General features: G+C 45.4%; 2 protein-coding genes, 1 long non-coding RNA gene and 1 other non-coding gene across 8 annotated transcripts; 3 read left to right on the forward strand and 1 right to left on the reverse strand.

The window, feature by feature from the left end:
• Positions 1-2,953: 2,953 nt before the first annotated feature.
• Positions 2,954-3,098, forward strand: LOC111720993. The gene has a single exon (XR_002770383.1). It is a non-coding gene; the product is annotated as a U8 small nucleolar RNA (small nucleolar RNA).
• Positions 3,099-5,617: 2,519 nt separating this feature from the next.
• SMIM29 (small integral membrane protein 29) lies at positions 5,618-9,737 on the forward strand. Of its 4 annotated transcripts, none has more exons than XM_031965042.1 (5): positions 5,618-5,929; positions 7,191-7,388; positions 7,523-7,569; positions 8,122-8,227; positions 8,430-9,737. In XM_031965042.1, the coding sequence occupies exons 2-5, from the start codon at positions 7,278-7,280 to the stop codon at positions 8,493-8,495; spliced, it is 330 nt and encodes a 109-aa protein (XP_031820902.1). In that variant the 5' UTR covers positions 5,618-5,929; positions 7,191-7,277; the 3' UTR covers positions 8,496-9,737. The 4 variants fall into 4 exon arrangements, with proteins under 4 accessions (XP_031820902.1, XP_031820901.1, XP_031820903.1 ...); XM_031965041.1 differs by having other exon boundaries at positions 5,620-5,740; XM_031965043.1 differs by having other exon boundaries at positions 5,623-5,740; positions 7,544-7,569.
• On the reverse strand, positions 9,084-21,396 carry HMGA1 (high mobility group AT-hook 1). Of its 2 annotated transcripts, XM_031965044.1 has the most exons (6): positions 21,309-21,396; positions 20,834-20,973; positions 16,470-16,618; positions 13,777-13,860; positions 12,184-12,234; positions 9,084-10,598 (listed from the first exon to the last, which is right to left on the reverse strand). In XM_031965044.1, the coding sequence occupies exons 3-6, from the start codon at positions 16,569-16,571 to the stop codon at positions 10,545-10,547; spliced, it is 291 nt and encodes a 96-aa protein (XP_031820904.1). In that variant the 5' UTR covers positions 16,572-16,618; positions 20,834-20,973; positions 21,309-21,396; the 3' UTR covers positions 9,084-10,544. The 2 variants fall into 2 exon arrangements, with proteins under 2 accessions (XP_031820904.1, XP_031820905.1); XM_031965045.1 differs by lacking the exon at positions 21,309-21,396 and having other exon boundaries at positions 16,470-16,580; positions 20,834-20,923.
• LOC116423210 lies at positions 20,973-22,404 on the forward strand. The gene is made up of 2 exons (XR_004233716.1): positions 20,973-21,046; positions 21,886-22,404. It is a non-coding gene; the product is annotated as an uncharacterized LOC116423210 (long non-coding RNA).
• Positions 22,405-27,938: the final 5,534 nt, after the last annotated feature.

The following is a 27,938-nucleotide window of genomic DNA, read 5'->3' on the forward strand; positions in this document are numbered from 1 at the left end:
CTTGCCTTCTTAATGGGAGAGGTGAGTCCAGCAGGGAGAGAAAGAATTTGGAACTGAAAAAAAAATTTAAATGAATGCTAAAAATTGGGTTTTTTTTTCATGTAATTGGGGAAAAATCAAATATTAATTTTTTAAAAAAGGACAAATAAAAGAAAATAACCTGTATAACATACAAAGAAAAGGAAAAAAAAAAGAAAATGTAGAAGGGTAATGTGCTTCATCTTTGATTTTCTGGAATCATGGTTTCTACTTTCAATGACTGGTATTTCAACTTTTTCATAGTTGTTGTTGTTTTTAAATAATGTTGTCAAATAAACTTGTTCTCCTTGTTTCTCCTACCTCTCTAAAAGGAAATGCACAGAAAGGAACAGAAGGCAAGCCGGAAGTAAATGCATACAAGTGGGACAGTTTTGAGAGCTACATATTGAACTTAATTATATATTTAAAAGGAAAAGCAATAGGGATTCATGATTTCACACAGAGCTAAGTCCCGATAAATGCAAATAATGAATCCTGTGGGGTGGTTGTGTATGTTAAAATTCATACTATTTGAAATTATAATTATGTCAAATATGGTAATTGCTTCCAATCCAATGGAAATATGCAGTGGGAATTTGAATAATGAAACCATGTCACTGGATTCATTATTTGCACTCATCAGGACACAGCTGTACACTCTTACTTTTTCTCTTTTATTTTGTATATGGAAATGCTAATTTTATTTGGTGTTAAGTTTAGAATGATAATTCTTTTAAAAGGCCATGCAATTCTATCCTAATTTCCTTTCATGCCAGAGTTATTAGACCAGACCGTTAAGGGATGTTTTAGGTATAGTTTGCCTAGATTCTAGCAAAACCTTTCAAAAGGTGTCTCATGTTTTCTTATAGAAAAGATGGAATGGTATGGACTAAATGAAAATATCATTTGAATTTGGAACCAATTGAGTGAACAACTCTAAAGAACATTCATTAATTATTTGATACTTATTTGGAAAATTTCCAGTGGACACTCTCAGGAACGTCTGACCCTTTTTTCATTTATCAAGGAATGGGATAAATTATAATGGACATTATCAAATTGGCAGATGGCCCCAAACATGAGAAATAACTAACACACAAGATGACAGCTGGGATTCAAATGTATATTGACAAAGACAGCAAGCATGGATAACTAACAGAGCAAAGGTAGCTAGCTGTAACAATAATGCTATCACTAATTCAATATTTAGAATAAAATTTAATTAGAAGTGGTGGAGCATACACATACACACACACAAACACAAATTAATAATTATTTCTATGTTATTTCAAACATAACAGCAAAATAAAAAAAACAAGCATGCTTAAGTATGTAGCAATTCACATGTACAACAGTAAATATATGCAAGGATGCAAGACACTTTTCACATTGGCAGTCTTTAATATTGCTGCCTAGATACATGTATAATTATCTTTAGATTTACCTGAAATATCACAGCTTAGCCTAGTTACTGGTCTAATAGGTCTTGTTGTCACCAATCAATTATTCAGATCCTAAAATTGGTGTGGTCTGTTCCATTCCATATGTTAGGATCATTAAAGACTTGTGTGTCTACTCCTGTACTTTCCTTTAAAAAGTATCTTGATTGGCTTTAATATTGGGTTGAATATATAATGTGGCATTTAATAATACTAAATATAAAATTTTATATTTGAATTAAAAAAATCAAATTTATAATTACAAATTGGAGGAGGCATGGAAGATCACTGTAGCCCAACCCTCTGGTCCTGCCTATAATTAATTGAATGCCTTATTCTTCCATTTTAAGAGGTATCTAGTCAGGCTGCCGTCCTCTGAATTTCATCATGCCCCAGACACATCTTCGTCCTAGAAGATCATTTCATCCCTAGAACTCATGTTCTGGAAATATCTTCTGCTTCTGGAACCCTTCCATGTAATTGAACAGCTTCTTCCAGAACCTCCATTTAAGAAGTGTGCCCATGCCAGTCATTTTTTCTTTTGGGAGACCTGCTTCTGGGAGTTACAGAGATCTGGTCCATCTGTACACCTTCTGGGTTGGCCTATCGTGGAAGCATCCTCTCCATTAGTTCCGTACCCTGCTTCTTTCTTGCATTTGCATCTAGGGGAGAATGACTCATTAATTCACAGCAGGTAACTCCTTGAAATAATTGGGAAAAGCTACTTCTCTTCCTCTGACCCCAGGTCATGTTGCCCCAAGAAACAGACTTGAAGTTTTCATATTGTTTCCATTTGTCCTTTTCAATTCTACATGTGATGGTGTCTCGAACTGGGAGTTTGAGTCATAGGGATTTCACAGACCAGAATTCTAGACTGGATGTTGGATCCCTCCTAGGAAGGGATCGATGTGGGAAAAAGGTCTGAGATGCTAGACTGGTGGGACTTTAAACTTGAACTTGATGGGACTAGCACTTTGAAGAAACTGAGCTAAACTATGTAATAAATTTCTCTGAACCCTGAGCTGTGCGGGGAGGGGAAATTATTCCCTAACTATTGAAGGGTCATCATCTGTAGAGAAGTATATTTGAAACAAGGTGTTAACTCAGTGCAATTGATGAGACAATGGTTATCTACTTTACATATACTTAGTATGGTGATGTAATAGTTCTACAATTGATGTCATTTGTAAAAGGCTCTTTAAATTGAGGACAAAGTCAGCCACAGACATTCCATCTTTGATCAGCCTCATGGTGGCTCTCCTGCCTCCTGCACTATGGGGGAGACTGGCAGACTGGAAGACTGCTGGAAGAAACTAGAGACAGTCGACTGCTGGAAGGGACTGTGGAACAGACTGGTTCAATTCAGAGACTGAAGGAGACAATAAAGACTTTGGACTTTATTCCTGACTATTCTCTTGATGATTATTCTGCTGAGACCAAGGCTGGTCCCAAAGCTCTTCCTGAGGACCTCCAGAAAGCTAGCCTGGACATTACAACCATCAGTTTGGTACATCCTTACTTATTCCTCTTTTTTTTTTTTTTTTTTTTTTTTGGAGAGGGGTAAATGATGATTGGAGCTTGATTAGTCTCTCTGCAGCAGCTTGGAGATTGGCAACAAACTCCTTGTTGCTCCTTTCTGATTTGTACTTAACGGTATTTTCTTCTTCTATTTTTATAATGCTATAAATTACAGTAGATTACTATTAAGAACATAGACGACAAGAGGTTGTGCTATATTCCAAGTGTAACAGTTACTGATTAGTTTCTTGAAAACTCATGAAGCCGAGTTTAAGGTTTATTTTAAAAATAAAAATAAAAGCCTAATGGAATGTTAAGAAGCTTTATTTTAATTGCAATTTATTTTAGAACAGCTAAGAAAAAAGTACCTGAATATTGGAGGGACATGTTTATATGTTTAGTCTTGCTATGTATCTTTTAAGTAAATATTCCTCTTAAAAGATAATTTGATGTAAACAAAATTGCTTGCTCAGTGGGTGGGGTGGAGGAAAAGGAAGATGACAGAGAGAGAATTAAGAACTGAACATAAAATAAAATTGAATTTGAAAAAAGCAAAAGTATTTGATTAAAAAAACACAACTTAGATGTGGACTTTTGCATATGTGAATCTTTATTGTGTATATAAAATACATCAGATCTGGTTGATAGGTTGGCTGGTTTTGCTAAACAGCTTATCCCCTCCCTTTCCTAATTTTTTTTCAATCTTTATATTGATTGTTTTTCTGAGTAATAGAGAGTTAAACTTACACAAGAAGGTGATATCAAAACAAAATATATAAACTTCAGATCAAAAACAATGCACATTGCCATTGCAGTAATTGCTGACAAAAAACCAGAAAGTAACATACAATGTTACAATCAAGCTATTAGTTTTTCATAACTTTTTTAAATGAAAAAGTAGATATTTTGTGGAAATTATTGGAAGAGAATACATCAAAATAAAATGTGTGAATTTTAAAAAATAATAAAATTCATGTGTTACCTGGGAAGGATTCCTACATTTTTTTTGTCCTGCCTTATTAAGTCTAATAAATGTACTTAGAATATCATCTTTCGGCTCCATGCTTTCATCCGTGTTCTTCTCCATGACTGGAACAAATTCTTTCTGTATCTTCAATTCCCTAATTTCATTCAAAGCTCATCTCAGATGCCAGTTTCTATAAGATACTATTTCTGAAGTCCCCGGGGGTAATTGTTTCACTTTTGTCCTATCATTGACTCTGAGCTTGCATCCCTCTGGGGATGACTCACTACCTTCTGCTTCTCCCCCAATAAAGGAACAGATTCAACCGTGCAGCTTCTAGGATTCCTTGCAGCTTGGATGATCTGTTCTGTAACCATTACACAGTGTGTTCCAAAAGTCTTAGTTCGGTTCTGAGACATGAAGGTTTAAAATTACATTAAGACTTTTGGAGCACCTTGCATGTGTGTTTATATCTAGATACATAACATATGTAATACACATATGTATATATAAATATACACACATATACAACATGTAATAATTACATGTGCCTCCAATATTCTTTTCAGTGCATCCTTTGCCTACTATCTACACTCTGGAGGGGAACTGCTATATAATCACCCATTTTTGCCCTAACACCTTCCGTTCTTGTTCTATTAGACTGGAAGCTCCCTGAGGGCAGGAACTGCATCTTCACAAAAGAAGACCCCACTGAAAAGTAGCAGTGGTGTTAACAAACCCCTTATCTGTAAGCGTTCTTGAGTGGTCTCTTGTCCTTTACGTATGTGAATTCAGACAAGTCACCTATGGGGGTGGGGGGGTGGGGGTCTTTTCCCTTATTCATAAAATGAGAGTGTCGGACCGGGGAAAGGCCCTTTTCCAGCTTTGTAAAAATCAGTTTGAGTAAATGTACAAAAGTATGAGCCGTTATTGCCATTCTTTGCCTCGCCCTCTCTTCCTTCCTGGGTGCCGCAGATGGAAAGGATGAATTCAGTCCGTGGTCCATCCTGGACTAGCAGGCAAATCCCTCCTAAGAACATAGCAACGGGCAGGGGTGTCTCTCTGCGCCCCAAAGGCCAAGGTCTGTTTACCGTGGAAAGCAGGATCCACTGGATCCACTGGGGGCAGATTAATGAGTCAGATAGGCTTGGGGAGCTGCCAAAGGCGAGCCACCAGGAGATACTCGGGGGGAGGGGCGGGGTTAGTTTATATATTTTGTTGGAAATTCGGTTAAGTTTTCCTTCTCCTCTCCCATAACAGTTTCCCAGCTGCTATTATTTCTAGGTGAAGGTGCGGAGGGTATCCTGGAAACTGCAGGAGAACGGACGCCGTAGCATCTCCATTTTCTTTGCCAGTCTCAAAGGATGCTGGGAAAACAGGTTTCTCTCTCTTCTCTTTCCCCCTCCCTTCCTCCTTGACCCTCCCCTAACCCTCTCGGGCTCTGCAGCCCTCTGCTGCCCCCTGACGTCTCGTTCTGGCCCCTGCGGCTCACAGCCGCGCCCTCCGCTTCCGTCCTCCGGGAGCAAGTTGGTCCCGCCCCCTCCTTCTCTTTCTTTGTAATTGGTGGCTCAGAGACTCCGCCCCTTTTTCCATTTGGGGCTGGCCGTGCTTTTTACATCTCAGGCCTCGCCCATCTCCTCCCTTCGGATTGGCTGCTGCCTGGCTTCTGGGCCCCGCCCATTTACCCGGGGCCCCGCGTCATGCGCTGCTCCGGCGGCTTCCGGGGGGCGGGTGGGGGTGGCGGGGGGTCCTTGCGTGCAGCCTTGAGGAGGCCGCGTAAGCTGGGGCACAGCCGCGGGAGGTAAGGCCGTTTGGCAGCCCCGGGGGGCTGCAGAGCGCGGGCCCGGTGTCCGAGACCCGGAGCGCAGAGGCCTGCTCGGACAGAGGCCGCTGTCTGGCTCCCCCGGAGCACTGCACCCCATTCCCCTCCCACCCGGCCCCGGAGCGTCCGGAGGCGCTCGGACTGCGGGAAGTGAGAGAAGATGAGCAGGTGCACTGGAAGGGAAGTGGCTCCGGGGCAGAGCAGGCCCAGGTGCCCAGAACCAGGCCGGGCTGTGCAGAGCTGGGGAGGCGGGGATGTGTGGGCCGGGCCGGAGAAACACGGGGGCCAGCCCCGCACGCCCTGCCCGCCGGGAACTTGGAGGGTGGGGCGCGCTGCTTCTGGAAGCTGCCCGGAGACACTGACTGCATGAGCCTGAGGGCCTCCTCCCCCATCTCGGTGTGATGTCACCTGCTCCGGACGTCCTCGGGATTTTCGGAACTGGGGGCTGGGTCATGTTGATGCTGCTCGTCCCTAGGCCCCTCCCCTCACTGTCCAACCTCATGCCACACTGAGGGTGCTACATGGGAGATCATGACATCATCCCTTCTCTAAGCCCACCCCAAATTTCCGGCCCTGGTCTTGTGGCGCTTCTTCCAAGCCTTAGGGGCGGGCTGTCTTTTGCTGGGATGAAGGTGTATCTTGCCATCCCCCAGAGGTGGCTTCGGGAGTGGGTGGGGCTGCCAACTTGGTGCTCTTCTTGGAAATGACTCTGAGGGTGCTCCTATGAGCTTCTCCAGCCCAGTCTGGCCTTGGTCCCAGAAGGTGGGGGTGAAACGTGTGTCGTCAGGTGGGTTCCAGCACCCCTTACTTATGAGGTAGGGTTTCCCTCTTGGCACTTAGAACCTGCACACCGCCGTCCCTCGTAGTCTTGAATTAAAAGTCTGAAGTGGGGAGTGGAACAAAGACAGAGTATTTTAAGAAGCGGACAGAATCTTAGACCGATGAACTCGGTAGTTCAACTTTTTCATTTAAAAGATAAAAAAGAAAGACCACAGGCTCCAGAGAAGGTTATGTATGACTTCTCTGGTTGAGACCACACCTATGGGATTTGAACCCAGGTGTGGTACATTCTATTAGTGGATTAGGAGAGACATCTGAATTTGAAGCTGTTTTGCCACTTACTGGTTTTGTGGCCCCTGAACAAGTTTCTTTTTGGGCCTCAGTTTCCTCCACTGTAAAAAGGTGATTTTCCTATTTGTATTTGTTTTAAAACCCTACCTTTCCACCTTTCTGCCTCAAAGTGCTGTCGTGAGAAATTTATAAATCCGAAAGCCCCATAGAAATGTGAGTTAGTATTATTATTGTTCTTGCACAGCGTCCTGAGGCCTCGGGTAGGGAAAGGGCAAGGTTAAGGTCAGCCTCCTGGAGGGGTTCAAGGTTTGAATTGCACCCTGAATGAAATGGAGAACTTTTGTGCTCCTGACCCCAGGGACCCAGGTGGATGTGTCCCTCCCGAAGTGCCCCATGCTGACGGCTCCTCCCTGCTGTTCCTGCCCCTGCCCTAGCTGCTGGTGTGATGAGTAACACGACTGCACCTAGCGCCCCCAGGGCTGCCAGCGATTCCATGGTGGGCTATGTGCTTGGCCCCTTCTTCCTCATCACCCTAGTAGGAGTGGTGGTGGCTGTGGTAAGGAGAGAAGCCCTTATCCTTATCCCTCCTTGTACCTCTCATTATCCCAAAGACTCTTCCTAGGGTGATGGAAGGATGTTGGAGGTGGGAATTGGGGAGGGGGGGTGACCAGCCCTCTAACCCCCATCTAGTGTATTTTGTCTTTATTGCAGATGATGTACATCCAGAAGAAGAAACGGTAAGTGCTTGTTTAGGTACAAAGGGAAGCAGGCAGCTCTTCCTGATGGAGGGGGAAGAGGGACAGGTGAAGGCAGCATTGTTTTGGGAGGTGATGCTACTTCAGCCTGGGGACCTCTTCAATTGGACAGCTAGGTGGCGCACTGGACAGAATACTGGAAGCTAGGTCAGGACTGGTGTTCAGATTATGCTTTAGTCACTTAATGTCGGTGTAGTGCGAGGCTCTGTGCCTCAGTTTCCCCACTTCGTAGGGTACTAAAGATCAAATGTCTGCAGTGTTTTGCAAACCTTAAATTACTGGTAGTTTCAACAACTAAACTAAAATACCTAGGTATTTTACATCCTGTGAGGCCGTCTATTTCCAATCTCCCATCTGTTGTAACAACTCCGATAGCTGGTTCTCTTGAGTGCTTTAGTGGGTTTGGGAAGGTGGGGAGTGGTCAGGTTACTTATTTCAGGTGAAAGTATATTTTGCCTTAGAAGTTCTCAATGTCTGTTTTGGGGTCTAATGCCACTTGGTCAAAGGGGAATTGGGGGACTCCTTCCTTCCCAGGGTGGACAGGCTCCGGCACCACCTGCTGCCCATGTACAGTTATGACCCAGCAGAAGAACTGCATGAAGCTGAGCAGGAGTTGCTCTGTGAAGTGGGGGATCCCAAGGTGAGTGGGCCAATTTGATTGGGAGCCTGAGCGTCCCTTAACCTTGAATTCCTGAAAGGAGGGGGAGTGAGGAAATACCTTTCTGATCAGGGTTGGGGACCATGTTTAAAATACTTTTCCTGCCACCTAATGGGAATGTCCAGAAATCAGGACTGCAGCAGGTAGGAACAGGACATTTCAAGCTACCTTTTCCTCCTTACAGGTGGTCCATGGCTGGCACAGTAGCTACCAGCACAAACGGATGCCCCTTTTGGATGTGAAGACATAATCTAAGGAAACAGCACACCAAATCCTGGCCCTATTGGAGATGATCTTTTCACTCCTTTACAGGAGTCCAGAATTGCTTATTTCTGTTATCTCTGCTGAAAAGCCTCCTGGCCTTACCCTTGCCCTACAATAGGCTATACAAGCCCTTAATTGACCTGCTGGCTGGGACAGCTATCCTTCGTTTAGGCTGGGATCCCTCCCCCCACCAAGGGGCTACTCAACCATTATTCTTTGCTTGGCAAACCATAAAACTAGGAGGGAATAGGATTTACTTGGACTTATTGTACTGCTTCCCTTTCCCCCCTCCCCCATTTCAGCATGCTCAAAGCCCTTGCTACTGTTGAGTTCAGGGTAAAGGTTTCCTAGGGATGGCTTTGTTTATATTATACAGTATATATATATTTTGTAAATAAAACGTTTTGTGAATGGGAGTGTGACTTGAGATAGTTCTGGCTGAGGAGAAAGCACTTCTACTTCCCAATTTAGTCCCTCTTTTAGTTCCAGAAGATAACTTGCAAAATGTCCACTTGAGAACACAAAGTAACCTATGGCTATCTATCCAATACCCCCTAAATAAGATTACTTCATCCAGAAAAAGGAGTTTATTTTTATTCAAGTAACTGCAAATAGGAAACCAGAGTGGTGGGGCCTCACAATAGTCTGGGACCACCCTTTCCCCCACTTAGGCTGAATCTCCTTCCCTTAACCCTCCCAACTTGGAGATTATCAAAGGAGGGAGGATAGTAGTGGAGTTGGGCAACTCCCCAACAATGTCACTTTTTTTAGTAAACTAGGCCTGGTATCCACTATTTCCCCAAGCCCTCCTTGTGATGATTTGGGGAGGATGAGCAGGGTGGATGGAGGAGGGATAGAGAGGGCAGGTGAAAATGAGAACTAACAAAACCTCATGGCTGAATGTCTGGAAGCCACAGAATCTAAGAACAAAACCATTTAAAAAAGAAAACCAACAAAAGTGTTCAGAGGTAGATTGTGAATGGAGAGAAGATGTAACCAGCTCCTAGGGGGAGGGGGATGGCATTTTGGAAAGGAGGGATTGGGGAAGGGGGGCTCACAGGTAGGAAATATCCTTGCTTAAATCAAGCATTTCAAAGGCAAAATCAGAGGCCAAGAAAGGCCAGCCCAGGATTGGGGGAAATCTATAGGATTGTCAAATCCCCCTTCTCCCTACATCTTCTGAGCAGCAAGGAAAACAAATTAATCAGGCCCTCTCCCTTCCTCTTACCTCAATTACAAAAATTGACACCCTAGGCCCAGCCCCATTCCAGTTTGATGCTCAGGAAATGCCAGTGTGGAGAAGACAGGAAGGTTAGGGTGGGTTTGGGGCTCCCCCTTCTATTCCCAGAAAAAAAGTCTGCTTCCACCTCCATCCTTGGGACCAATCTTGACTGGGTAGAAGGTAGAAAGAACGGGTGGTGGAGTTACAGAATATCCCCAGAGATTGATTAAAGTTGAGCTCCTGGGATCAAGATGCTCAAACATCTGCTTTTCCCTCTCAAATTTTTGATTGGGATGACGGTGGGGGAGAGGGAGATGAGAAATCGGTAACTCTGCCTCCATGGAAGGGTGGAGGTGGGGGGAGACAAAAAACAAAATAACAGGTGTTGGCAGCTAAAATCAGCTCTGTCCAGGGAAAGAGGAATACAAAATAAATCCCAATCCTAGGAAAGAATGGGTAGGTCAGTCAATGGGTAGAAGGATGGATATGGGAGGTGGGGGGGAAGGAGGTAGGGAGTGTCCCTAGAGGTTCAACCACCTGCTGCCTGCTCCACCCTGCCCAGCACAATCCCATATAGAGTGGCCAGGGTTAGTATGAATATGTCCAAAGTGTAAATGGGGAGGCATTTCCCTGGTAGAGCTGTTTCTCTGACCAGTAGAACCAAGAAGGACAGATTGAAGGAAAGGAAAGGTGGGGGAAGAAAAATGGGAATTTAAAGATCAACATTTTTCTGTCTAGTCCCAGAATGAAAGGGCCGCCGCCGTTGTCATCGTCATCATGGGGAATGAGGTAGCAAGATGCAAGCAGACTTGGTTACTGCTCCTCCTCTGAAGACTCCTGGGATATCCCCTCTTCCTCTTCTTTCTCCTGCAGAGAAGGGAAGCTAGTGGTTAAGATGGGATGAAAGGGGGTTGTCTGTGTGGGCAGAGTCCATGAAGGTCCCACAGAAACCCACATACACCAGCTGGCTCTGCCCTCTTACTTCCTCCAAGGGAAGGGCCCTCCCCCACCTCCAACCCACAGAGCTGGACATTGTAAGGGAAGGGGAACCCAGACTCTTCCCCGCCCCACCACACTCCCTCATGCACACTCAGGCCCCCCCCCCCCCCCCCCCCCCCCCCCCCCCCCCCCCCCCCCCCCCCCCCCCTTCATTCCACCTTCTTCATCCCCCAAGTGCTTTAGGGTTGGAATGACTCAGGGCTGAGTGTGTGAATGACTCAGCACTCTTGCTGCCCAGTTTCATTCATAAAATGAAGAGGAATTTAAAGGGAAAACAGAGCTTAGATCGTTCCACTTGCTTCCTCTCCTCCTGGAGCTCCTCCCCAAGCCCTGCTGGCTCCTATAGCAGTCTTATTTCTCCCCCTCCCCCCAGGCATTCTTTCCTCTCCACTACAACAGTGGGGGAAGGGAATTCAGGATGGGGGGAAGGAAACAACTGAGCAAACCTCCTCAGCAAGAGAATGCTTAGAAAAGCAAGCACAGGAGGAGATGGAAGTCAGGGGTACCTCCACCCCTGGTGGGCAGCTGTGGCAAAGCAGGAATAAAAGAGGTGAGCCACCTGGAGAGATCTAACCTTTGTTCCCTAAGCTTTCTGGGCTCTATGGGTCCTCACCCTGGGTCTCTCAGAGGGACGCTGGCCAGCCCAGAAATTTCCCATAGGGTCTAAACAAGATCCCCAGAATATTAGAGAGCAGGAGTTGGCTTGGGAGTGGCCGAGAGCTGACCTTGGTGGAGGAAAGGGAAGTGAGTTCTGGAGCACACTCACAGGGTGGGAATTTGGGGACACCGCACAGACCCAGGGTGGCCCCCATGCCAGGCAGAGACTCCAAAACAAGTTGCTTCCTGTTACTCACTCCTGGAGGTCTGCCAGATGCTGTTTCTCTTCTTCCACCCCCCACCCCCAGGGAGGGGGACTGGTTTGGCTGAAGACAGAAAGCTACTGGTGGTAGAACAGGGTAAAAGGGGGTGAGTGGGAGGAGGAAAACGGTATTGTACACAGCTGCTTTTAAGACTATAGCTTCAGGCTAACTACCATCTTATCAGGAGACCACCTGGGCAGCTTCTCCCAGCCTTTACAGCCATTTATGCTCACCAAGAGATTCCAACCTTGACATCAGTAAGCACAGTACTACTGGATATAACTTCCCCGTTTTTATTGGTTTAGGATAGGTAGTTTTTGGAGGGGAAATTGGGATTTTTAGTGAATGGAATGTCCTTAGGAGAAAAGTTGGGAAGAGTAGGAAAAAAGAGAGAAAAGAAAAAAATGGGAAAAGAAAGAAGACGCTATATGCAGAGTACCAATACTTGAGAGATTCCTAGCAGCATCATTCTCCCTTTCTCAAGGCTTTTTTCCCTCTTGACCAAGACAGATCCTAGAAGTAGAAAGTGCCCAGTCTACCCCAGAGAACAGCATCCCTTTTCATCCTCTCACATGTGCATCTCTTGTACCTACCAGTTTTTTGGGTCTACCTCTTGGTTTCCTCCCAGGTGCAGTGGTGGTTTTCTAGAGGGAAAGAGACCCAGGAATTAAATAAACAGTTTAAAAAAAGAAAGCAAAGGCTCTAATTTTCTCCCACAGGTATGGTGAATTGATGCCATCTATACAGGATAACCCTTTCACAACACTTGACAACTCTGCCAAGCTAGGTAGGTAGGCTTATCCTCCAACACTAGACCGACCACACACACACACACACACACACACACACACACACACACACACACACACAACCACACCACCTCCTCATTCCCCCCTTTTCCTCCCACCAGAGACCTAAGCCTCTTCCACCCATGACTCAGAGGATATGAGTCGAATCTTCAAAATAAATAAATAAATAAAACAAGCTAAAACAGCTTCTCAAAGAAGCCATGGTATGTTTTCCCCCATCCCAAGTGTTTGGCCCCTTCTCTAAGCTGTCCCTCCCCTCCCCTTCCCTCACCACCCCCTCAATAATTTAATTTCCTGGGGGATGAATGGAACATCAGCCCCTCCCCCCTTCTCCCCATACCCCAGATGAATCATTTCCCATTTCCCCAAAGGCTGGGAGAAACAGAAAGGGACTGAAGCCCCTCTGGGCAATACCAAACTCTTTCTTATCCAGCCCTAAGCAACAAACCAACTTAGTTATATAAAATTTTATATAAGTTTTGTAAAAGCCATTTTATAAAGTGTTGGTCTATAGCAGATCATCTTTTAAAATGCTTTTCATTTTCTATATCATTTGATCCTCAAACCGCCCTGTGAGATAAAAGCAAACTTAAAAAAAATTTCTTTCATTTCTCATTTTACAAATGAGGAAACCAAGGCACATATATAACTAAGTCACACAAGCAAGTAACAGAATTGGGAACCTTACATCTTCTCCTTGGAATGTTCTTTCCCACTAATAGCCAAAAATATATAGCCTTTACTATGTATCCAGCACAGTGCTAGACTCTTTAACAATTATGTCATTTAACCCTCACAACTCTGGAATAGGTTTAAAAAAAAAAAAAAAAAACATTAAGAAGAATGAGGGTATCAGATAAGTAAGCATCTTGCCCTGGATCACAGTGTAGAAGTCCAGATTTGAATAAAACTCCGATTTCAGGCCCACAATTCTATCTTCCAAAACATTTTTCATCCCTACCATGGTATTCCCGTCTATACTTCCCAGACAGATTGCTATGTTAAATTGATGCTGAGGATCAAGATATTCTCTTTCACATCCCTGTCCTGCAATACCCCCAATTTTGGGAAAGGATTAGTAGTAAGGATGAAGACACACCCAAAGCCATGATTTCCTCCTATATTTTCATACAGATGAGTTTGAGTGCTACTGGTCTGTCTGCTATATGTACAAACACAAGCCCCTACCTATATATACACACATACACTCTGCCTCCAGCCCTTCTCCATCCCAATAAATCATCACTGATGCTTTCCAAATTCTGCTGAGGTAAAAGACCAGACCCCTTAAACTTCCTCTTAAGGTGGAATGTCTAGGAGACCAAAATTGCTGCATAAATGGAATAAACTTTTCCTTCCCATGCCCCAGTTACTCACCCGGCCTTTAGCAGCCCCCTTGTTCTTGCTTCCCTTTGGTCTGCCCCGGGGTCTCTTGGGAGTTGGTGCCTCACTGGGTTCCTTCTGGAAGGACAAGAAGGAGTAGGAGTAGAAAAGAGCGGGAAAGTGCAGGCAGTGTCACCTACCTCACCACATACACACCTCAAACACTGCATCACATTTCTGAAGCATTTTGAAAGTCACAAATTTCTTTCCTTATAGATTTCCTGAAAGCATTTTATAGATAAAGTGAACTAGGATTTGACCAAGGTCATCCAACTACTACTTATTCTTCCCTTTCCATTACAAAGGGGAAAGAAATTCCAAGCGTGCTTACCCCTGGGTCCTTATCATGTCTAAGGTCTTTGAAGGGCAACCATGACATATTTCTAGACCTCCAAGTCTTCATTTATACATTGAGACACTCTTCCTCAATGTTTTTTCTTAGGGTCAAAAGAATATTAAAAAAATACAAAAAACATCAAAGCAAAAACCCAACCCTGGCCCTGGAGCCCCTGGAGATAGATCCTGAATTCTCTTTTCGCTATTCCATTTTTCTGTGTGTTAGCCCTTACACAAGGGCTTCCCACCTTTATCAGTCCCTGGTAGGGAAAAATTGATAAGGGGAGTAGAATAGTATAAATTTAAGACCCTCTGGGAGAGGGAGGCAAAGAAGGAAGTTACTTCCACCACAACTCTGGGACTTTGCCAAACCCCCTCCCCTCCAGGGAAAGCACATGAAGCCTGGGACCCTACCCTGGAGGTTCCAATCTTTGCTGTTGAAATTTTCATAAGCCAAAGACAAATAAAAAGTTCATAAATAATGCATGGGCAGTAAGGGAAAGGCGTCCCAGCTATAGTTTCCTCACAGTCACTTGGGCTGTTTATAGTCACAGGCCAAGTAATCCAACACCCATTCCCCTCCACCAGCTAGGAGAGGGAAGGTGCCCACTGTAATAGGCTTTGGAAGGGAGGGAGAGACGGAAAGGATGCTCGGGGGGACTAAGAGGAATGGAGTCATCAATTAGAAAGGGCAGACCAACCAGCTTCTCAGGGACATTCTTCCCTTTTCTTTCATCTAGACATGAAAGCCCTTGAAAGACTTCATATCCATTACTCATCCAATGACCCTGGGAGACAATAGGCAAGGATTCTGAATGATGGGCCTATATCCCCATTTTATTAATATATTCCAAAGGTAACCTGACCTCCACCAAGATCACCAAGCCTTTCTGGCTTCAGATTAGGAACAGAGAAGGTAGGAGAAATTACATCATCCAAGACCCTCTTTAGTTCCTTCAAAACTCATCCCACAAGGGGATCTAAGTGTTTTAATCGGCAGATCATTTTAATGGACATCACCACTTATCAGATGACAGTTGCAAGGCTCACCACCCAGTAAATTCAGCACATTTATTTATTCAGCACCTATTATGTGCCAAGTACACATCCATTTGGTCCTCATAGAAACCCTGGAACATATGAACTATTCTCATTTTCATTGTGCAAATGAAGAAACTGAAGGAAACAGAAGTTAACTGAATTTCCCAGAGTCACACAGCTAGTACACTCAGATTTTCCAACCCCAAGTTCAGGACTCTATCCACTCTAACACCTAACCGACTTTGGCTTCTCTCCTCCTTTTCCCTCCAAACCCAACCACCTTAAGTGGTCACCTTCCTTCCCTCTGGCTGGACTTGGCCAGAAAGAGGTTTGTGGGCAAAGGGGAGTGAGTGGGTGTTGGAATACTTGGACCGCAGCTATAAACAAGCCACCTGGGATCCAGCCCAAGGACAAAGGCTCATTCGGTCCTTGCTTGGCCCAAGTGCTCTACAGCCCCCAACAAATCAGACCGATGCTTACAGGGTTATCACTTACTTATCTTCATATTCTGGAGGATTGTAACAGAGCAACAGAAAATCTGTGCTGTCCCTTCTACCCACACAAAAGGATAGGACTGAGGGAGTTGTGGCAGAGCGGGAGAAAATTGATACCATAATCTAACCCCTTCATGTTACAAATGAGAAAACAAAGGCCAAGCAAGTCAGTGGTTTGCTTAGGGATATGCCACCAAAAACCAGGTCTGTTGGTAGTGCCAGCTCATTCCACTACACTGATACAGTCCCATGGTTTTGGGTTAAGCTTAGCTCAGGGATGGGAGCTAGGATTCCTTGGTTTCTGTACCCCAGCTCCCCACATCCCTTGAGTTCTGTGCTCTTCCTCCATTCTCAGATGCCAGATTCTTTCTCAAGGTCAATATTGTAGCAGTAGGTATGAGAGGGAGGACAGAATGAAGTATATCTTCCTACTGGTCTTCCTTCCTTCCTCCTTGTTCCAATTTTCCTGCTATTTCAAATTAACTTTCTCCAGTTACACTGCTACAATACTCAGTCCAGGCCCACCAGAAAATTATAGTTTAAGTTATAGCGTAAGTCCTCATAATCATATAGTAAGATTTACAAATTGGTGGGATTCAGAGGGAGGCAATCAATTTTTCAAATGTCACAAAATTAAGGAAGGCTAGATTCAAATCTGGTTCCCTGAATCTTAACTCAATGATCTTTCTACTGAGGAGAAAAATAAAAACATGTAACACTCTCTTTTTTGCCATTCTGCCAGTATGCGAACACAGAATTTGAGGACAGTTTTGGGGCTGCTGATACTTTCAGACAGATTTTTTGCCTTGCACTTACCGCAGGTTGCTTCCGGGGTCTGCCCCGCCCTCTCTTCTCAGACCCGTCTTTTTCTTGCTTGGAGGCCAGAGGCTGGCTGGACTTGGAACTAGATTCACTCATCTTTCTCTTCTTTGATGAGAGATGATAAAGGGCAGGGGGATGGGGTACTGGTTAGGGAAAATAATCATAAAAAACCCCACATATAATTAAAAATTATTTGTGTAGCCACCTGCTACCATTCCCTTGTTCCATCCTCCCCCTACTACACACCAAGATGTTCCCATTCTCCCTCTCTCTGTCCTAAGGATGGAATTCCCTGGCTCTAACCCAAGCCAATTCCTCCCGTCCTCCTCCAGTAGTGTCTACTATCTAAGCAGAGATGGGGGCTGGCCAGGATGGAGTTAATCTGTATCTTATCTCCCCAGCTCAAAAAGGCTCTTTGTCCTTAGCCACCTTCTGCCACCCCATAGGGCCCAAGGCATAAGTGGAGGCACAACCTGCTGACCAACCTGGCTTTTCCAGGTTGGGACCTGCCCAGATGCTCTAGCCCAGGAGTAAACTTTGGGAGAGGAGGGTAGCAGGTAGCAGAGAATTCATAGTGTCAGACTGTGCTTAGTACCACAAACATATCTCACTTAGGAGCCTCCTCTTCTAAGTCCATTTCCAGAAGAAAAGAAACTAAAGTACTAAGGGAGAAAGCACCTTTGAGGATGGGGCAAGTTTGTAGAGAACACATTTGGAGAGACATAGAGAAACCATTATGCTTTGTGTCTAGCAAGCTATCTAATTTCCCTGGCTTCAGTTTCCTCATCTGTTAATTGAGGGGGTTGATATTTATGATCCTGGATTCCAATCCAGTTTCTGCTACTGAACATTTGAGTATTCAGGGCCATCTAGGTCACATAGTGGTTAAAGCTCTGGGCCTAGAGTCCAGATGACTGAATTTGGAATCCAGCCTTAGAAGACATACCACCTGTGTGACCCTGGGTAAGTCACTTAACCTGTTTGCCCATTTCCTGAATTGAAATGAGGAAAAAGAACAACACCTTCCTGACAGGTTTACTGTAAGGATCAAAGAAAATGTTTGTAAAGCTCTCAACACAGCAGTAGCTATATAAATGTTTATTCCTTCCCCCTCCCAACTCTATGCGCTCTTTTCTTGGCATTTTTTTAAATTTTTTTTTAAAACCCACACACCTCTTCTCTACCTTGTTATCTCAGAAAGATCAAAGGTCGAAATATTCTTTTTGTGTACCAAGAAGGGAACATTTGGAGACTTAAAAACTTCCAGAAAATTCTAGAAACTTCAAGGTAACTCATGCTTTTAAAGCATTCTCTTAACTTTTCCTCAGAGTTCTCTCTTATTTGTAGCTCATTCTAAGGTTGAGTCACTTTGAGTTTGTAAATTCTTCCAAACATTAAACCCAGGATTTCTCTTGCTGCAAAAAGAGTGAAGCATTTAACAATTAGGGAGTCAAGAGGATTGTGCGGCAATGGGAGACCCTATCAGAAGCTTTGCCTTCAATTCCATTTGAAGCCTCACAGGGTTATTGTGAAGCCTGTAAGGGAGATAGCAGCTGGACCTGTGATTTCATTTGGCACATTTGGCACCTTCCCTATGAGAAAATTCCTGCTACAAATGCAGATTTTAGAGAGTTGCTGATGTGAAGTGACTTCAATAAGCCTTCCTCCCTCAGATATGGGCCATCAACTAGTTTGCCCACCATTTTCCCCCATTACTTCATGTAATCTTAGAACCTTGAAGAAAGGAACTTCGGTTCCTATGAGAGATTAGAATCTCTTTCCCAGACTTAATGTATCTTAACCTAGACAATTCATAGGTATCATCCCATTCTAAGTTGTTATTATCACCCCCAAGTTACAGATGGGAAGACAAAGATTAAAACAACCACTGATTGGTCACATAATATGACTCCACTCTCAAACCTTAAGAGTTTGAACTTCCAACTCCTTTGTCTGGCAAGGATTAACATTTCAAAAAAGGCTCAGAGAACAGACATTTAATCTGTTCCAAATTCCACATACTTTCCCCTTAAACATCCAATCCATCCCCTCAATAGAAATCAGTTTTCCTTTTTATCTATGAAAAGGGGATAAGTAATAACTTGTAATGCTTATCCCTGGAGGATTACAGTAAAGATCAAATAAGATAATGGAAAACTGAAACTGAGTTTAAGTGGCTTGACCAAAATCACACAGAAGTGATTGACAAGAGGCAAGATTTGAATCCAGGTTTGTACTCCAAAACCAGCTCTCTTCTTCCTGGACAAACATGTTTTTCCAATTCCATTAGACTCAAGAAATTAAGTCTAGAAACTTTAAATTTTTAAAAAAAGTTTCCCCAGTACATACTCATATGTACACACAGACTTTAAAACAAAAGCAAAATATGTTTTTGCCAACTATTCTCAATGAATTCTGAAGTCCCCTCATTCTTCTGCCTTGGAGAAAGACCTCCCTTTCCATCACATAGTCTTTGCCCTGTTCATAATTATTCCATTTTATAACATTTCAGATTTTGAGATACTTTTAAAAACAAGGTGGTTTAGTGATTTATCTTGCTTTGTAATTAGTGGTTTGCTTTGCTTTGTAATTAGCCAGTGATTAGAATCTTATATTACACCACAAGTTTCCGTTAAAAACTAAACAAAATTAATCAGCTAAATTAGATCCCAACTCACATGAAATCTGGACCATCTGCCCCATCCCCCCCCCCCCCAAGTTCCCACCCAGGAGAGGCAATTCTCTCAGTCACCCTTTCAAGTCATTTCAGACACAAACACCTGCTTGTTTTGGGGATGGGGAAGGGGGGGTATTGGGGTGTGAGGTAAGGAACGAGGAACCCCACCCTAGCCCCTTTTTACTATCTTCCTGCTTAGTCATACCTGAAATATTTGCGCCCCATTCCCTAATAGCCCGGGTGACTTTAAGCCAACCCCAATTGCTTTTGCTAAGCTCACAGAAAATCTGTGACTACTTCCTGGGAGAGTGGAGAATCAAATGAAAAAGAATGGCCGTAACTATAAGGAAGTACAATTCTGAAGGGACAAATGAAATCATTCCACCTAAAAGTCTTGGAAGACGTAGAGTCCTTTCCCTTATAAAGCCTATCCAACTCCCGTCCTCTTGCTAACGGGGAAACTAAGGCTCCGTATGGGCAGAAAGTAGGGAGGGAAGGCTTGCTCAAAGTCACCGTGGTGCCTCCCCTCACTTTCTTTTCACAGGTGGAATCACACGAGCGGGGTGGGAGACTTAACACATGCCTCCTCCCCCAAGGAAGCAGGGCTTGTGCAGAAACAAGGCCATCACCAGGCCGGCGGGCAGGCCGGGATTCAGGGCCAGCCTCTAAAGCTTTTGGGGAGACCTCGTTTCCAGGCCTTCGGTTTCTCACCGAGTGACTGCCTACAGAACGCTTCCCCACCCCCAATAGTTCACCAGCCGGCCTCTACACATCCCGCTCTCTCACCTGTCCCTTTCGGGGTGAAAAAAGAAACAATGGACGTGTAGGGGTGCGCGCCCCTTCACATCACCACCCTCAATAAAACCTGGGGTGCCAAAAAAGGCTAGTTCCAACAGGGCCCAGCAAAGCTGAGAAACCTGTTTGTGGGGGCGGGAAGGCTGGCCTGGCCGAGCCCGGGGTGAGAAAAGCAGCAAGCCGCGGGGTCTAGTCTCAAGGAGGGTGGGGCAGGGTCGGCTTAGCCCAATTTATCCAACAGGAGCCCCGCCTCCCGGGAGGGGGTGGGGTCACAAACTGGGGGTAGAGGCGATTGCCCCTTTTCTCCCTCCCCTTCCTCCTACACTACCTTGACTTTCCTTTCCCTCCGCTCCCGTGGGGGGATGGGCACGAGCCCGACGCACGTGCCCACTCTCTCCCCCTCCCAGCTCCAGCTTCTCCCTCGTGCCCTTGCAACCCGAGCGCCGAGCCTCCCCCCCCCCCCAGGTCCGGGTGAGCTCCGATCCTTCGCAAAGAGAAGCCTATACCCTTATTATTATAAAGCCTCCATGCAGAGCTGGTGGTGAACGCGGGGGTAGAGGAGGCCACGAGAACCAAACCTCGGCTTCTCTCTCCCGGGGGGCTACCTGCGGGCGCGCGAGTCCCCTCCCCCCGACCCCCTGCGCCAATCGCTGGGTTTCCGCCTCTGAGGCTGGGGAAGGGGCGTGCGGACCCCCCCCCCTCCCCCCCCCCCCCCCCCCCCCCCCCCCCCGCGGCCGCTCGTGCAGCCCGGGAGCCTGGGAATAAAGCCGGCAGCGCGCGCGCTTCCCGCTCCCCTCCCCTTCACGCGCGGCGGCGGCGGCGGCGCCCCCCGCCCCCCCTTCCCCTCCCCTCCATCGGCGGCCTCCCCGAAGCCGCAGGCACTCACCGGCAGCGGGCCGTCTTGGGTGCGTAGCTCCGGGTTGCGGGGGAGCAACGCGGACTGCTAGCGAATGACCTCGCTGAGCTTCCCTGCTTGGGCTCCTCCCGCCGCCGCCGCCGCCGCCGCCGCTTGTTGCAAATGCGGATCTGAAACCAGGAGAGAGGAGAGAAGCGCTCAGAGACCGCCGGCCGCGTGCTCAGCCGCCCAGGCCCCCGCGGGGTATTTATGTGTCACATTGGAGGGGGGGGGGACGGATACAGAAGGGAAGGGGGTAGGGAGGGGAGATAAATATAAAATAAAAAAAAACCAAGGCATGAGGCAGGAAGCCGGGTCCGGCCCGTGCATTCCCCCCCTCCCCATAAATAAACAAAAATAAATTATTTAAAGGGTGGTGGAAGCGGGGAAGAAGAAGGGGGGGGGGGAGAAGAGAAGGGGGGAAAAAGAAGGTAGAAAACCGCCCGAGCAGCAGCCGCGAACTCACGCCCTCTTGGAGTGGCGCCAGCTCCAGAAATAGCCCCGGCTCACACTCCCAATTAGAGAAGCGCAGCCCCGGCTCAGGAGAGCTTAAAAAGAGAGACCGGGGGCAAAGGCGGGGGGAGTTTTTTGGGGGCGGCCCCCGGGGCTGGCCCGCGCTGAGGCTGTGTCACCGCATGGGGGCGGGGCCATGCAAATGAGCTGGGGGATTTAAAAAGGCGGCCTCGGGCTATCGTGCTAGGTGGGCGCGGGTGGGGGTGGGGTGAGGGTGGAGTGGCTAAGTGCGGGCCTGAGGGATCGGGTTTCAGGGCGGGAGGGGGGGCGCGGGCGAAGAGCGTGGTGAGTTTCTTAGTACCTGTCTCCACGTGGTCCTGGGGCTGGGGGCTGAAGGCGCGTGGTCGAGTGTGGGGTCTGGAGGTGGAAGTGCGTTACTACGCACCGCTCGGAGAAGCCCCGGGGTTGTGCTTCTTGGGGAGGGACGCGCGGGCCCGATTGGATAGTCGCTTTCCTTTTCCCCTCCCCTTTTCCCCTCCCCCTCCCTGTTTGCCTGGGCGAAACGAGGGGTCTCTCTCCTTGTTTGTTAGGGGCAGTTGCGAGCCGGAGAGGCCGGGCAGTTCATAGCGTGCGGGGCGCCGGGACCGCCATCAGGAGGTCCTCTCTGCCCTTTTGTCGCCTGCGAGATCTAGAGGAAGTCCAACGTAATCTCTGCGGGACCCAGTTTCCTCATGCGTGAACACGGGGACCAGCACTAATCACCTCTGGGGTCCCTTGGAGCTTCACTCTGGGGGAAATCCCCGAGCAAACCCGAGTTCCTGCCGTGGGGGTGGGAGGCGCTGGGTGGGCGGTCCCAAGCGTGGGGTGGGGGGTGTCCGAGGCGGCGCGCACGGTCCCAGTGCCCCCCCCCGCCCCCTCCCCCCGTGCAAGTAGGGCGAGACACTGGTACACCTGTTAGCGGGGCCCTGAGAGGGGAAGCGCGACCGTTTATATAAAGCACTCCGCTCCCCAACTGACTGGTCCGGGGCTTCCCTCCTTGCGAGAGGGTCCGCCGGAGTTTGGCTGGTCCTGAAACTCCAGGCGGTTTGAATTAAAACTGTGAAACCAAACTGTGATTTATTAATGGGCACTAATGGCTTAGAATCGAGGCACAGCCTGCTAGACGAGTAACCGCCCTGTCCGGCTAAAACATGAAGCGGAGCCTCCTTTGGGCAGGTGACCTGGCCCTCGTCAAAGTTGTTTCTGGGGTTCCTGGTGCTCGTCACCCTTCTGTTCCCTCCCCCCCCCCCCCCAAAAAAAAAAAAAAACCACAGGAGGTCCGTGCACCTTGAGCATGGAGAGAAGGAAGGACTAGAAAGATGCCGGGAGGGAGAGGGGCAGACTTGGAGGGGAGAGACCCGGGCTCCGTTTGTCCCGAGCGTTGGAGCCCCAGAATTCCTGAGGGAGTCCTCACTACCTCCTGTGATGAAGGGTGTAGCGATGCGGAGCTCGGTGACACATTCAACCGTGACTCACGCGCTTCTTTCCTTTATTTCTTCCTTCCCGTGTCATTCATTCTCTGGCCCTTTCCCTTCAGGGGGAAAAAGTTCTGAGGGAGGAAAACTCAGAAACCCCTAAACCTAGGATGGTAGTAGGAAAGAGCCAGTTCTGGACGGGAGCCTTAGCTTTTTCTCCTGCCTTGATCTGAAAAAGTTTTTTTTACAGATGCAGGTAGGGGAGGCACAGTGCAGCTGGTGTAACTTGGGCTGTTAGGGGGGAAATGGAGCTAGGGGCAATCTTAGGAGGGAGAAGGGAAGTTTGGATTATTTCTCCAAGCGTCAGGGCCAGGAGACAGTCGAGAGAACTATTCCCAAATGGAGAAGGTTTTGGGAGAGTGAGGAGATTGAGATTGGAGGATGTAACCTGGACCATTGCTTAGGGTGTTGTAAGGGAGCAATGGCCCAAATCACATATTAATGGATTTTTAAAAACTCAGTCCTTTCCCTCCCTCCCAGCAGGGGAAAAAAGGGGGTGGAAGAGGATTTTTATTCAGGTGACGTAAAGGAAATTGAAGGCATAGAAGGAAGTCGAAAAAAAGGAGGGAGCTTGGGGGGAGAGACCAGGGTGAAAGATCAGGCAGCAGCAGGGAGGTGCAGTCTAAGTCTTTCAGAGACTGGGAAGTGAGTATTGAGAGCTGATTGTATATGACCCTCAGAGCGCTTTTAATAGAAGCTGCTGGAGCTTCCCCTTTCTTTTCCCCTCCCTGCCCTCCCTCCCCCCTCCAGTCATTGACCAGAGCTGCAATGTTGCATTCCCAAAAGTCCTGATTTGGGAGCCATCTTGTTGTACCCTAAGGATCCATCTGTCCTTGAAGAATGTGCTTAGGGCTTCCCCAGTTTCTGCTGGGAATGGTTGGAAATAGAAGTGGGGGTGGAAAAGGGCTTGTCTGGCCAAGTGCTATTTTAGGTTTTCTCAACACACACACACACACACACTCACACACACTCACACACACTCACTCCCCTCCCCCTTAAAAATGTTTTAACTGCTGGAAGTATGCATCTCCCTGGCTTCCTGTGTGGCCTGGAAAGGGGGAGGGGCTTCTCTGTTACACAGGCAACCTGATGTATGGAAAAGAAACCTGGGTTCTCCTGGTTCTGTCATGAACTCACCAAGTAACCTTAGAGGAATGAGTGACTTTCCTTCTCTGGGCCGCAATTCCCTATTCTATTTAACGGGGAGAATGGGGTTATTAGATTATTTCTAGGGTCAATTTGCATCCCTGACATTCTGGAAGTCTTAAGAATCCTTGCACTTTAACTCCTTTTCCCATCCCTTCCCACATTTCCTGAACTCATTCACTTCTTGTTGTCTGTTTTACTACGCGCTGAGTAAGCCCTGTATCAGGTATTTTGAAGGAATATAAGAAGATACGCAGCCCTCAAGGTCCCCATAATGAATCTAGCACCAAGACACAGCAAGATTAAAAGAAAATTAGGTAGCAGGAGGAGAGATGCTATAAGACATTGAGTAAGAAGAGTGTCTTAGTGCTGAATTAATTTGGAGCCTGAAGACAACTTACCTTTGTCATTTTGGGCACTTAATTTACCTCTCTGAGCCTCCATTTTCCAATCTATAAAATGACAGGGTTGAATTGGGTAATCTCCAAGATAAGTAACTATGTCCAAGTTTATGATCCCTTAATCTGAATTTTAGTCCCAGCTCTGCCGTTGTGTTAGTGGTATGTACTTGAAGCGAGTTATTTCCCCTTGTTTTTAGTACTTAATTTGCCAATCTGTAAAATGAAAAGTTTAGATTAGAAGAACTCTTAAATTGCTTCTAGCTCTAAAGCCAGTGAGCCTTCTTGTCAAAGTAGATCAAATATTTCAGACTGTTAAGAAGGGGAAAGATTATTTTTGTAGATTGGTGTGAGCTGATTCACAGATAAGGTAGATCTTGGAGGAGGAGTAGTACCTAGCTCATAATAACAAAGCTAACATTTGTAGAATGTCTTAAGATTTGCAAAGTGCTTTACAAATGTTTCATTTTATCCTTATAATAACTTTGGGAGGTAGGTACTATTATTATCTCTATTAGCAGGAAGAGAAAACTGACAGTGATACCTTGCACAGATTCACCTTGTTTTGATGGTTTTGATCTCAGGGCTTCCTAATTCCAGGCATATAGATATTTAGTACTAAGTATAAAAGTATGTAGAATTTTCCCTGTCAGATGAGGGAGAGGAATAGTGAGGTGCTTATTTTGGTTGGGATACAATCATTTGTGGTTACTATGATTTTACCTTGTCATTTTTTATTTTGGTTATGTAATTTTCTGCTATCTTTCAAAAAAATCCAGTTAGCTGAATATAATAAGCTAAAAAGTAACAGGCATAAATACAAAGCCTTATACATGTGTTTGAGAAATGGTCTTTACCAAGATGGTAGTAGAAGGAGCAGTTAGAAAGCAATCTGAAAAAGATAAATGGGGATTTTAATGACTTGTATATTCAATATAAGCTAATCATGTGACTTTAAAAAAATTCATCTCCTCCTACATTATGAGAGGCCTTAGCTTCCAGCAATAAGAAGATAGTCCCTCTGTAGATGCTTTGAAAAAACTTTATATGTAATGTGTCTTTAAATTCTGGAAGCGATCACATTTTAGGAAGGACATTGATTTCTAGAAAATTCCAGAAAAAGACAGCCAGAATGTCAACAGAGTTTGAGTCCCTATCATCTAGAAGGCTGGTGAGCCTATAAAAGAGGAAATTCTCATGTTGAGAATACTAATTAAAGCAAAAACAGTCTTTGTCTTTAAAGGAAATTATTTTTGTTGTTGTTGTTATTTTAGTTTTTTTAAATTGTATTTAATTTCTGATTACATGTAAAGAAAAATTATAGCATGCATTTAAAAATTTTGAGTTCCCTATCTCCTTCACTTTCCTTCTCCCTAAGATAATAAGCAATTTGATACAGGGTATATATGCGCAGTCATGCAAACATTTCCATATTAGTCATGTTGTGAAAGAAGAAACAGACAACCCTCCCCCCCAAAAAATTAAGTAAAAATAATATACTTTGATCTGCACTCAGACTCCCATCAGTTCTTTCTCTGGATGTGCACTTTTCCTCATGACACCTTTAAAATTGTGTTGGATCATTGTATTGCTGGACATAGCTAAGTCATTCATAGTTGATCATAGAATGTTGCTATTATTGTGAACAATATTCTCTTGGTTCTGCTCACTTTGCATCAGTTCATGTACATTTTTCCAGGCTTTTCTGAGGGCATCCTGCTTGTCATTTTTTATAGCAGGAGGTTACATTCTAATGGGGAAGGCAATATATAAACAGTTTTGTACATACCAGACATATCAGTATAAATAGGAGTTATCTCAGAGAAAGATCTCTCATAGCAAGTGGGATTTGAACAGCTGAGTTTCAAGGACACCAGGGAATTGAAGAAGCAGAAGCAGTGAGGAATGTCTCTCTCTCTGGATCATAGAGAACAGAGAATAAAGAAAATTAGGAAGGTACTAAAGGACCAGATTGCAAAAAGGCCAAACAGAATCTGAAGGTAATAGAGTCATTGGAGTTTATTGAATAAAGAAATGGCATGTTCAGATCTGCATTTGAGGAAGATCACTTTGATAGGTGAGAAGAATGGACCATAGTAGGGATAGGCGAGGCCGGACATCTGACCAAGAGACTTTCAGTAGTCCAGGTGTCATGTGAGGTGGAGAGACTGCATCAGTGTGGGGGTAGTGTTAGAAGAGAGAAAGAAACATTGATGAGAGATATTTCAAAGGTGGAAATGACAAGACTTTGGGAAGAACTACAAGTCAACAGTAGAAGTTTCAAAGAGGCAAATTTAGGGTTGATTTCAGGAGAATATTACTGTAACAGCTATCCAGAAACGAAATCTGGTGCTTTGGTAGATGGTAAGTTCCTTCTGCATTCATATCCTATTGACTTCCAAACCTGGTCTCCTCAATGTCCTCTGCCTAGCCCTCCCTTTTCACTTCTTCTTCTTCTTCTTCTTTTAAATAGCTTTTTATATACCAAACATTCATGGGTAATTTTTCAACATTGACCCTTGCAAAAACTAATGTTTCAACTTTTCCCCTCCTCTCCATACCCTCCCCTAGTTGGCAGGGAGTCCCATATATGTTAAATACAAAATATGTATACATATTTGTACAGTTATCTTGCTGCACAAGAAAATCAGATTTACAAAGAAGGTAAAAATAACCTGGGAAGAAAAACAAAAATTCAAGCAAACAATAACAGAAAGAGTAGAAACGTTATATTGTGGTCCACACTCATTTCCCAGTGTTCTTTCTTTGGCTCTGTTCATTACAGATCAATTAGAACTGATTTGGATCCTCTCATTGTTGAAAAGGGCCACTTCCATCAGAATTGATCATCATGATGTAGTTGTTGAAGTGTATAATGATCTGGTCCTGCTCATTTCACTTAGCATCAGTTCATGTAAGTCTCTCCAGGACTTTCTGAAATCATCCTGTTGGTCATTTCTTACAGAACAGTAATATTCCATAACATTCATATACCACAACTTATTCAGCCATTCTCCAATTGATGGGCATCCATTCATTTTCCAGTTTCTAGCCACTATGCTCCCTTTTCACTTCTTGCTCAGGGAACAATCATCAAATGAAATCAACAATAAACAAATTCCTGTGATTTCTCCAAACAAAACACCTTTCGTTGGCCATAACCTTTAATAAAGTACAGAATCAGTTGTGAAGTATTAGTTAAGAGAATTAGTTAAGAAAAGATCTTCCTGAGACAGGAAGATCTGCATTCAAGTCTTCCTTTGTATATACATGTAAATGTATATTTACATTTACAATGTATATTGCACACACACATACACTATTGTATGACCCTGAACAATTCACTTAACTCAGTACTTTCAGCATCCCTCTTAAGACTATACATTGTAGAGAGGTGCCTAGCTTCAGTGGTAGAGGGAATTTCCTCACCTGAAAGTTCTCAACAGTCAATGAAATCACAGGGTCAGTCTCTAAACTTGCCACGGTGTGAATTCCATTTTCCACCTCCGGCCTAATGGCTGTCTTATCCCGGAGATGCCTCCACCCCCTCTTCTCACGGATGAATATGAATGAAAAGAAAAGGTC

The sequence above is a fragment of the Sarcophilus harrisii genome, chromosome 4 (assembly GCF_902635505.1).
Source record: "Sarcophilus harrisii chromosome 4, mSarHar1.11, whole genome shotgun sequence".
NCBI lineage: Eukaryota > Metazoa > Chordata > Mammalia > Dasyuromorphia > Dasyuridae > Sarcophilus > Sarcophilus harrisii.